The sequence below is a fragment of the Lemur catta genome, chromosome 13, assembly GCF_020740605.2.
Source record: "Lemur catta isolate mLemCat1 chromosome 13, mLemCat1.pri, whole genome shotgun sequence".
Taxonomy (NCBI): Eukaryota; Metazoa; Chordata; class Mammalia; order Primates; family Lemuridae; genus Lemur; species Lemur catta.
In genome coordinates, this window is record NC_059140.1 from 73,285,259 (window position 1) to 73,297,909 (window position 12,651).

Sequence of the window (12,651 nt, forward strand, 5' to 3'; positions counted from 1 at the left end):
CATACAAAGTCAAATTAGGCATGTCAAAATATTTTCTAACAATAAGTAGTAAACCACTACAGACTACATGAAAAGACAAAAGCATAGAATTCATCTTGTACACAATAAAACAAATAATTTGTATTGAGTCATCAAGTAGCATTTCAACAAACACCCTACATTCCAAAAACACTTTGCTCCTCATTATCAGACTTACATTTTATGCTACATTATTATTATGTACATGTCTGTGATAGTTAATTTTCGGTGTCAACTTGACTGCATTAAGGGATACCTAGATAGCTGGCAAAGCATTATTTCTGAGTGTCTCTACAAGGGTGTTTCCAGAAGAGACTGGCATGTAGACTGAGTAGAGAGAGATCCACCCTCAACAGAAACAGGCACCATCCAATAGGCTGTGGGGCCCAAAAGAACAAAAAGGCAGAAGGAAAGGTGAATTCACTCACTCTTTCTTCTGGAGTTGGGACACTTATCCTATCCTCAGATATCAGAACTCCAAGTTCTCCAGCCTTTGAACACCAGAAATTTCCCCAGTGGCACCCCTCTGGGTTCTCAGGCCTTCTGCCTCTGACTGACAGTGACACCATCACTGTCCCTGGTTCTCCAGCTTGTGGATGGCCTATTGTGGGACCTCTCAGCCTCCATAATTACATAAGCCAATGACCCTAATAAATCCCCTCTCACACATACATACATACAGGTATACACATATACACATACATTCATACACTACTCACTATTGGATCTGTTTCTCTAGAGAACCCTAACCTAATACAATGCCTTAATCACCTCACTAGACAAGTTCCTTAAGGGCAACGGATGACCTCTTGTTCACCTTAGCATATATGGCAGACAACAACATCTAAGACAAAGCCTTCTTACACCTTTATTGCAGGAGCCAATTCTATTTTTAAAATATGTAATTTTGTGGCCGGGTGCAGTGGCTCACGCCTGTAATCCTAGCACTCTGGGAGGCCGAGGCGGGTGATCGCTCGAGGTCAGGAGTTCGAGACCAGCCTGAGCAAGAGCGAGACCTCGTCTCTACTAAAAATAAAAAGAAATTATCTGGCCAACTAAAATATATATATAGAAAAAATTAGCCGGGCATGGTGGCGCATGCCTATAGTCCCAGCTACTCGGGAGGCTGAGGCAGTAGGATCGCTTAAGCCTAGGAGTTTGAGGTTGCTGTGAGCTAGGCTGACGCCACGGCACTCACTCTAGCCTGGGCAACAAAGTGAGACTGTCTCAAAAAAAAAATAAATAAATAAATAAATAAATAAATAAAATAAAATATGTAATTTTGTATTTTTAATGCAAAACAACCCCTTTCTAATCCTTTTGGTTTTCTTTTACATTCCGATAAACAATGTGTACATTTATACAAGGTTTACAACTCTAATTAAAATCCAATTAAAAGCACAAACACACACAAGGAAAATCCAAATTTAAACAATTTTTTTCCTACTAGGCAGCTAGCTCTAATTTCCACACTCAGATCATTCATCATATTACTACTGAAATGGGTAAAGATACATGGCATAATGGCCAAGTTCATGTCTATTTCAAATCTTCCAATCACATAATATATTAACCCAGAGCATACACCACATATTCTCAACCAGTTTCCTTTGTCTCCATGGAGAAGGTTAAGGATTCTTTACACCATACAAGCTGCCCTGATCTTTCTTCCATGACAGTTAACCCACCACTTGGCTTAACTGGGTTTTTGCTTTCTATATTGAAAGTACAGAGTAAAGAATTTCACATTTCTGTTTTTTTTGCTAACTTTTAGCTCTCAGGTTGGTTTTAAGGAAAGTTGTTTATGTCTATGAACTGATACAGGCTACCTATCCATGAAGGGAAGAAAAGAACACATTCTATTTTGCTATTCTTTATTGGTTTTAAAAATAACTTGTTTGTACTCTCTATCAACTGTGTGGGAAAAGAATTACATGACATCAAAGATTAAATTCTTATTCAGGTTGAAAATAAAGCGGCTATTTTGCTTCCGTTCACAAATTTTCTCCTGTTTAAAAAATAATAAAATAAAAACCCTCAATCTACCTTTCCTTAAAAAAGAACAATACTACTTCCCGATCTGGCCACCAGGGTGGTCAAACCATCACCTTATTCTTCTAACAGTCTGGGAAAAACTTATTTGAAAAATGGAAAGCAAAAAAAAAAAAAACATTCCCTGATTTAATGTCTCAAATTTCATCAAACACATATATTGAACACTTAACAATCTGCAAAAAGGCAGTACCCAAGTTGGTCTTCTCCAGTGTATAACAAGAGCCTAGCACAGTGTCTGACACAGAGTAGGCGCTACATATCCAATGCATATTTGGTAAATGAATAATATGCAACAGGTATTATAATGCAAATATGCATAAAACAATCCAAGCCCTTCGTAAGGCTTAAAATTTAGTAGAGGCAGACATAGACTTGGTTAAAATATTTCTTCCAAAAATCATTAGTCTTTCATTTACAAATGGGTAACAATTCACACACTACAAAAGTACATTGTTTGATTTAAAAAAATGCCTCCCAATCAAAGACATCTCAGGTCACAAATAAGTTCTATCTTAGATTTACATGGTTAATTTTAATTATAAAAGTGCTTTCACATTACTTAACACATTCTTTACCACTACCCAAACATTTTTAGTGCTAATTTAAAGATGCAAAAACAGAGGCTTAGTGAGAATAAACAACTTAACCAAAATTCTACCTATTTCAACAAGGATATGATACATTTTCAGTCCAACAAAATAATTTCTTTGATATATCCTAAACTTGTGATAAAAAAAGATCTGGTGAAAAATAATACCACCAGTAAGAAATGATCTACATAGGAAATTTTTTGAATTGGCATTGCGTATTTTTTGTTTTTGATACTGTTTTTAACTTTTTAAAAAAACGCATGCTCTTTTTAGTTTCCTGGGTTGTCATTTTACAAGAAATTCTGTTTTAAAAAAATAACCTACGACACCACCAGTGATTTCTCCAGTCGTTATATATATGAATCACTATCTATAAAAAAAACTTGAATGTGTGTATATGCATGAGTCAAAAAGTAACATATAGAAAAGAGAGAGAGGAGAGAGAAATGAGATTATTCCTCAGTATCTTACTCCTATTTTTACTTGCTAATTCTCTACTAGGAAGATAAATGAATAATGGCTATTTCATCTATAAGTCCAAAAGGGCTAAGAATGACTTCTAACATTATATTAATTTTATCCTACTACAAGCCAATTAAGTTCATCAGAAAGTGATTTTACACATAATTATATCACAATTATATATATATATCGGTTTGAAGTAGAAAAATAAAACTTATAACGGAATTAAAGGGAGAAAAAAGCAAGTCTTAATGACTTATTAGTTGACACACAAATAAGTAAGGCAAAGGACAAGAAAACAAGGAGAGATAAGAAAATAATGGACAAGACACTGGGAATAGGTACATAACTGAAAGTGTGTTCAGAGCATTCTGCTAGTCCTCTGACCCCTGTTCCCCAGCTTTTAATAAAATTGTAATAAGAAAGGAGGAGTTCTATTTCTGTTGGCAAGAACAGCAGGAAATTAACATAAGGCTTAAGCGACAAAGAAATGTTTTTACCTTGATTTATCTGAGATTGCTAAAAGTATTTCTTTGGCCTTTTTTCTTTCTTTAATTTTTATTATAAACATTTTCAAACATATAAAAGTTGAGAACAGTATAACGAACCTCATCACCCAGATCAAACAAATATCATCATTCTATCATGGGGTTTTTATTCTTTAATTACCCCAATCAAATATTTATTTTCCCCAATCACAGAAGAGATATCAACATAGTATAGTGTTCTTTTCTTATTTTTATACCAGAAAAAAAAAAAAGATTAAGGAAGTGTTCCCCTAAAAAAACATCTAGCTTGGCAATATCGGTTTAAATAAATGACCACCAGGAGGAGCTCACCTAGTGTTCTCTAATAGGCTATGGAAATAGTCATTCAGAGTCACTTGATGCAAGGAAAAGAGAAGGTATAATTAATCACAGAATGCTTAAGTCTGGGTGTACACACTTCAAGTGCCACTAAGTCAATAATGAAAAAACTCAATCCCACCAATTTATCTCAGCCAATACCCAAGACTCACAAAACTGCAGAAATCAATATTTGGAGTTCCCCACTTAAGACAGATTACATACAATTTGATTCTACAGCTTCTGAAAGTTCACAATTCAGAACAATTTCCTTACAAATTGAATTCATTTTTCCAAATCATCATGTGCTTAGAATTCTTTAAGGTCATAAGCCAGAAACAAAAGCTGTGATTTACAAAGGTACTTTTTTATGAAGCATGCTATTTTTCGAAGTACATCTTTTCATGATATATTAATACTTATATACTGACTTTAAATTTTTGTATGCTACAAGAACAATTCTCCTTCAATAAACTTCAGGAGAATTAAATACATAAGTAATTATAAAAGGCTTTCTTTCTTACTTTATTCAAGAAGACAGATTTATATCCTTTACTTTTTGGAAGTGGATGAAAGCGAAAAGCAGGTGGAGGAACAGAGCTGTTACACAATACCAGGGGCCACCATTAACACCAAATTCTATATTGGTGTTCCAGGAGGCACCATTCACATAAAATACCGTATGAATGGTGCCATCTAGAGCTGTGCAACTCAATGGAACTATGGAGAGAAAATAAAACTTACTATAAGCTTCTGTGAGTGCACCTAGGAGCTAAAAAATATTTCTTCGAAAAATAAGTACAAGATGGTCAAAAATAAATAAGTAGATTTGGGGTGATACTGAAAAGGCTAATTTCACTGCAATTCTTCCTCTTTTTCAGAAAAGATACATTTACATAGAATCTACTCCAGCAACAGAAATAGGTAAGTAACTTTCACCAAAACACTATTGCCATTCAAACTTGCCTTCTTCAACTTCTAGGTCTTGATAATAGTTCATATATTCTTCTTGTACTAATTAATTCAACCTACAAAAAGCTGTAAGCAAGTTCTCTGAATAATGAACAGTTCCATTTAACTGTATTTCTATCAGTAGAAACGAATAGTGTACCTTGTTAACCAAAATAAAAGTTGTTTTAATTCATAGGCAATTTGAAAGAAGCAAATGAATGAACAAACAGGATGAGAGTTATTCTTGCAGAAAATATTAAGCAAGAATAATTTCAGTTAAAGAAGAGAAAGAAAATACATAACTTAATGGTTACAACATCACAAAATAAAAAGTATATACTACTTGCTGAAATTGTGCTTCTAGCAAGTCTGTGAACTTTTGGCTTAATCCTTCTGACAACCAATTAAAAGCACACTTACATTGGTAATATATGGTTCAATAGCTTGAGCTGTCCTCTTCAGTAAAGCCTTTGCCAAATCATATGCTTGCTTGTTTAAATTCTGAAAAACATAAATATCTATATTATAGCTCTCTATGAAAAACCAAATATTTCCTGTATTTTGAAAAGCTATTCTTAAGCAAATAAGTGAAAAAACTAAGACTCAATTAGAATAAAAAAGAGAAGGCAAAGCCACTTTTGTTAGGAATAACTGGCCTGCAAGATCTTAAGATCCCTTCCATGCAAGGATAACTATATTCGCTTCTTATTTATAACATAATATAAACCAAACAGAAATGGTCAATAAATGTTTATTAGATAGAGAAGGAGATACTCAGTCATTCTCAATCTAGTCCCCAAGTCAAATCAGTTTAGGTGAGTACAAATACAGGCTGTTCCACTCCAGGTCCAGAAGATTCAAAACATCCTAAGAGAATGAACTGGTGTGGGCAGCAATCGGGGGTCGGGAAGGATTCTGGGGCAGCTATGGGAAAGAAGATTTACTTGAGCACATCTCAGAGCACAGGTAAGTCCAAGGATACAACAGGAAACAAGATAAATAGTAAGGTATGGGGAGAAAGGTTACAAGAAAAAATATCTTAAGAAAATGTGTTTCTAAGAGACTTTGATAATGACAGAAGAAACTAAAGATCTAAAGTTGAGTCACTACTCCAATTTAAACATGTTACAGTGAACAAAAATACTGTATACATTCTTAAACTCACATTCTTCACTCAGCATAATTTTAGATTTACCTGCCTGAATGCTTGTATTGTATTATTTCATTCATTTCTAATTGCTGTTTAGCATTTTACTACATAACATGCCTCAGCTTACTATTCTACAGGAACGTTAAAATATACATATGAGAAATAATTTTCTGTAAATTCTATCTTTGCCATTTTCAATTGGGCTATTTTGTCCTGTTCTTATTCGTAGAATTTCTCCATAAATTCTATACACTAAACCTTTGTCAACTATCAATGCTCTTCAACTTATGATAAGGTTACAATCCTGATAAACCCATCATTAAATGAACATGCATTTAATACCCCAACAGACCCATCATAAAGTCAAAAAATTATAAATCAATCCATCATAAGTCAGGGACCATCTGTACATGTGTATCTTAGTCTATATTTGTCTTTTCACAATGTTTATGGTGTCTTAAAGCATACAGAAGTTTTTATTTTTGTATGTTTTTTGATATATAATAGTTGTACATATTTTAGGATACATGTAATATTTTGATACACGTATATGATGTGTAATGATCAAATCTGGGTAACTGAGATATCCATCACCTCAAATATTTATCTCTTGTGTTGAAACATTACAAATCTTCTATCTTTTTGACGTAACTAAAATAAACTACTGTTAACTATAGTTTCCCTACTGTACTAGTACTATCAAATACTAGAACTATTCCTTCTATCTAATTGTATTTTTGTATCCCTTAACCACCTTCTCTTAATTTCCCATCTCCACACCCTTCCCAGCCTCCGGTAACCACCATCCTATCCACTACTTCCATGAGATCTACTCTTTTAGCTCTTCACCGGTGAGTGAGAACATGTGATATTCGTCTTTCTGTGCCAGGCTTATTTCACTTAACATAATGACCTCCAGTTCCATCCACGTTGCCTCAAATGATAGGACTGTATTCTTTTCATGGCTGAGTAATATTCCATTATGTATATGTATCACATTTTCTTTATTCATTCATCCATTAATGGATACAGGTTGATTCCATATCTTGGCTAATGCCAATAGAAGTTTTTAATTTTAATGTAATCAAATATATCAATATTTTCTCGAATGGCTTCTTCTCTTTATATCTTTCTTAAGAAATTCATTCCCACCCTGAGTTTATAACGATGCTGTTTTTTATTTTCAAATAAAATTTTAAAGATTTACAGATTACTTTTTCAGATGTACTTTTCATTATCCCAGCTGTACTTTTTATGTATGGTACAAAATAAGAAATCTAATTTTATTATTTTCCATAGGGTAGTAAATTGCCCTAAAATCATTAAGTAGTCCATTATTCCTTCCAATGACTTGTATTAATAATAGAAGAAATGTTGGGAGATTTGTTATCGTTATTTATGGAAGAGGAGACTCAGTATCATAATGATGTCAATTTTCTACATACTGGTCAACAATTCAATTAAAATAGAAACTGGAAGCATGTGCGTGTGTATATAAATTGATAAGCTGAATTTAAAGTTCACATGGAAGAGCAAATAGCCAGTAATAACAAAACAATTTTGAAAAAGAATAAGAAAGTGGAGACCTGATGTTAAGACTTACTTTCATACATCCCTTTGACTATAACCAGGCAGAAACAGACAAAGGAACATTGGAAGTAATGGAGAATTTATAAGTGGATACATGGTTATGTAGAATCTGAAAGAGTGGGTATTATTAATACCCAGTCAACTACAATGATTTTCAATATAAATGTCATACACATTTTTATTAAATTTCTAAGTACTTTATGTCATTACTAAAGCTACAAGTCAAAATTTTTTGAAATTATGCTAACAGATTTTTGTATATTCTTATATCTAGCAACCTTCCATAACTTTCTGATCTATTCTAGAAATTTATCTGTACATTGTTTTGTGCTTTCTGCACAGGCAATGATATCATCTGCGAATAACTTCAGTTTTGTTTCTTCTTTCTAATCCTTTTATATTTTGTCTTGTTTTATTTCACTGAATTAAGACCTCTAGTATAATGCTGGTTAGAATTAGCATATTTGCCTTCTGCCTGAGTAAAAGTGACATTTTTACAATGTTCCTAACTTCAAAGATAATGTTCCAACATTTCATCATTAAATATTGTACCATACATATCTCCATGTCAGTTTAAGGAAGTTCCTTTCTATTTCAAATTTGCTAAGAATTTTTATCATAAATTATACTAAATTTTATCATTCTTTTTCTATATTATTTTTCTCTTTGATCTATTAATTTAAACAAATATTACTTAGTCTATCACTAATATTGTCTAATGTTGATCCATCCTTGTATTTCTAAAATAAAGCTAATTTGGTCATTATCAATAGTACTCTATACCATTCTAGAAGTTATTATTTTATATTGGATTTATATGAGGATATTCACAAGTTCAATTAGCCTATGATTCTCTTTTCTTGCTTAGTTCTTGCCTGGTTTCCCTGGGAAGATCATACTCTGCTCAAAAGTGAGTTATGGAGTATCCCTCCTGTTCTATAATCTGGAAGTTTACTGAAGATTAGGACTATTTGCTGCTTAAATGGTCAATGGAAATCTCCTGGTGATGGGTTTAGGTTCTTTTGCTGCTGGTTTGAGTTCTGCTGCTGCTATTGTTGCTGCTGTTACTGTTGCTATTGTTTGAAATGAAAATGAAAGCTTTGTTTTAGAAGTAGAATTTTTAAAACCAATTAAATTTCCTTATTGGTTAAAGGCTACTCAAGATTTTCTCTAGAGACAAATTTGGCAAGTTATATTTTCTAAGAATTTTTTCTAATTTCTAATATGTTGGTATAAAATATTGTTCATGGAACCATGTTTTGATCTGTTCCATGTCTGTGTTCCTTATTTCATTCTAAAACTGTTACCATGTCCTGTTCTTTGATTGAACTTGAGAAGCATCTGCCTATTTAATACATTCTTCAAATTACCAACTTTGGGTTTTGGTTAAATGTCACTTTCTTTTCTATTTCACTAATTTCTGCTCTTCACTGTTTTCTTCCTTGTACACTTTGTTTATTCTGATAATGTTTTCATAACTTCTTAAAATGGACACTCAGCTACAAAGTTACATTTAAGCCGCATTTCACAAGTTTTAATATGTATCATTCTAATTATCATTTCTAAATATTTTATAATTGCCATTATGATTTGTTTTGCCAGATTAATTATGCTTGCCATTAAACTTGTAGTTTTGTGTTTCAAATCCTCAATATTCTTACAAACTCTTGGTCTACTTTATTTATAATCACTGAAAAATGTGTTAAAACGGCACACTAAATTGTGAATTTGCTTCTTTCTTCCCCTATTTCATTCAATTTGTGCTTTATATATTTTGAATCTGTGTGCATACAAGTTTAGATATCTTCCCAAGTACTGAACCTTTTACTATTATTATATAAAGCCCTTGTTTATCCAGTAAAGACTACTAAGTCTAATATTAATATAAGCCATCTCAGTTTTCTTTGTTTGTATTTGCCTGACAAGTCTTTTTCCCATCCTTTTACAGTCAACCTTTTTGTGACTATATTTTAGTTGTATTTCTTATTAAGAACCACCAGCTGGATTATCTTTAATCCAATCTAACAATCTGTCTTATGTAGTAAATACAGGCCATTTACATTTATTATAATTCTTCCTTTTATTGCAATCCTTAAAATTTTAACATGAATACTTCATTTAAAGTTCAAAGTTAAACAACAGCAACAATAGCTCTAAATACTCCTGATCATCCCAGGATCATATCACCCATTAACTCTATTAAACCACTCAATCTTATATATTCATTTGTATCCAGTACTTTAAGACCTCTTTGTTAATACCCCTTTAATTAACATTATAATTATTACTGCTACTGTTTTTAGGTATCAGTTCTTATTTAGAGCATTTCTTCTTCATCACTATTTCTTATATCTCACTTCTCAATTCAATTTCCTTCATCCTAAAGTACTCACTCGCATAGTTTCTTTCAAGAAGACTGAACACTGACTCATGAATACTTAATGTCTTCATTTAACTCAAACTAGATACGCAATTCTAGGTTGACAATTATTTTAACTTAGCCCCCTGGAAATATACTTCCATTATTTTCTGGCATCTATCATTGCAATTTAGAAGTCAACAATCAGTTTAACCTTCATTCTTTGGTAAGGGTTATATATGCCTTTTCACTCTGGGTACTTTATATATTATTTCTGTTTTGGTGTTCCACAATTTCTCCAGGATATTCCTGGACAGGGATTTCTTTCTTATGTATTCTGCTTGTTATACCTTTTTCTACCTAATCCCTAAATTCATGCTTTTCACTAATTCTGGAATATTTTAAGTTAATTTCTACTTGAATATCATCTCTTCTCTGCTCTCTGTTGTCCTGAAATCACTATTAAATACATTGGACCTTATTTTTCTTGTTTTCTTTAAGTCATTATATCTATATCATTTCCTCACATCCATCCCAGTTCTCTAAAATTATATATAATCCAATCAAGATTTTGATTTCAATGGCCATTTTTCCCTTCTAATAAGTTTTCTCCTAACTCCTTTCCTATGTCTAGTTATTGTGTTTTTTAGCTCTTATTTAAACATATTTTATCATTAATCCTTTTAAGGGTATTTATGATTTTTTAAACTTTGTTAGAATGTTTTATTCAGTGCCATAAACATTCACTGAACTACACAAAGCTAAAATTATGCAAGGAGTGCCAAAGTGCCTCAAGAAACTTCCAGTCTAAGCTAAACAGAGTAAGCAGAGGATTGAATTCTAAGTAGTTGGTGGAAGATTCCAGCTCCTGTATTTACAGATAGGGGGTTAAGTAGGTCCTAGGATTCTAGTTTCTGGAAATATCTACAGACCCCCTCCCTAAAGTATGGCCAAGGAGAAAATGTGCATTTAGGAAGTGCCCTAAACAAAGCCTTTTTCATGGCAATGGATAGATGGAAGCCTTGAATGCCTCTGGTAGTCAAGTTGCTAGGTGTCGAAAGTCAACACTAAATCTGCATCCAGGAAGGATTGTCTTGCAGAGTTCACAAGCCAATGTGGGATCTACAAGGCTGGGTGTCCAGTCAAGCGCAGCCCCTTTGGGAGGCCTACTGAGTCTCCTCCATAAAAACCCAGCCTTCCTTTCTAGGGCATTCTGTGGTTGGATTCATGATCCCCCTCTCCCACCTAAGCACACGGGGCAGAGAGCTTGCAGTATCAGGCCAAGTACTCCTGCTCATCCGCCCTGGGAAAGTAACAGTAGCTGGGTCCCAGGCCAGCTTTTATAGCTCATTTGATAAAAAAAGATAACAGGTATCCCTAACGAGACGTGGGCACTTAGATGAAGGAGGCAGCCTCCTACCTTCCCTTTCTTTCACAGTCACCAGGGAAAAAGGTGAGGCTGGGCTGGGTGGAGTCAGGACACAGCGAACTGCATCCAGGATGCACAGTGGGAAGAATGTGAGAGGCAGGTGAGGAGCAAATGGTAGCTGGCTCAGAGCCCACAGCACACCAGCATATATGACTTTTATCTAAAAAATATATTATCTGCATTTTTGTAATCTAATCTTGCTACTTACAGTATCTGCTGACTTTTAGCACTGATAGACTAATTCTTTTAAGAATCTGCAAATTTTGGGTGCGGCAAAGGCAATATATGTAACCTAAACATTTGTACCCCCATAATATGCTGAAATAAAAAAATTTAAAAAAAAAAGAATTTGGACATTTTGGATTATGAGAGCATTTTTATTGAAATATTATTTGTGTCAATGCTGTGTAGCTATAGACTAAGATTGTATCTTGCCAGAGAGGTCTTCATACTGGTGATTCCTGTGCTCCCCTCCTTAACCCAGATCCCTTCTATGTCACAGAGCAATATTTCGAACTGGAGAGTCAGTCATTTTCAAAAATCAAAACACACACACACAGACACACACACACATAAAAAAATAAACACACTCTGATCAACATTATCCAGGTAAGAAACACTGCCATCATCATATCCCTTGTCTCCGGATTAGTAGAGATTTCCTTTTTAATTTCATCCCTCCTCTCTATATTACCACTGTCTTTTCGGTAAAACTCTAACTGGTTCCCCCTCCCAACATGTAAAGTTATATAACAGAATCTACATAGCTATTAACTCACTCCCTAAAATACACTCTATATAAAACTGAATTATCACAGATATTACATGACTAAATCTATTATTTCTTCTTTTCATTTAGTGACTAAGTGTATCATGTTTTATTACACATTAAATATAATAAGTACATATTAATATTAATCAACAGATTCTCCAAAACTAAGGTTATAGCAGGATAAATTATATTTAGAATCTAAGCACAAATTTTGGACCTTAACATCAATGAGCTTTAGACATATTTCAGTATATATATATTACTACTTACCTTATGAGCAGGTACCAGATTTACTAAAACTGTATCCAAAAGCTCCTGAGATACTGTATCACCTTCACAAATAATAGAGCTCATGAGGTCTACCATGTGCATATGAACTTTCTGATTGTGGCCATTGCTGAAATTCAAAATAGACATTTTATTTAAAGTA

The 12,651-nt window shown here is 33.4% G+C and overlaps 1 protein-coding gene across 7 annotated transcripts in view; it reads right to left on the reverse strand.

Moving 5' to 3' along the window:
- The window catches only part of PDS5B (PDS5 cohesin associated factor B), a 163,933-nt gene that overhangs the window by 96,379 nt on the left and 54,903 nt on the right, over positions 1-12,651 (reverse strand). For all 7 annotated transcript variants that reach the window (XM_045566941.1, XM_045566939.1, XM_045566945.1 and 4 more), the window contains exons 6-7: positions 12,492-12,618; positions 5,342-5,422 (exon numbers count right to left, since the gene is read on the reverse strand). In XM_045566941.1, coding sequence (XP_045422897.1) covers positions 5,342-5,422; positions 12,492-12,618 — 208 coding nt within the window. The remainder of the gene's footprint in view (positions 1-5,341; positions 5,423-12,491; positions 12,619-12,651) is intronic.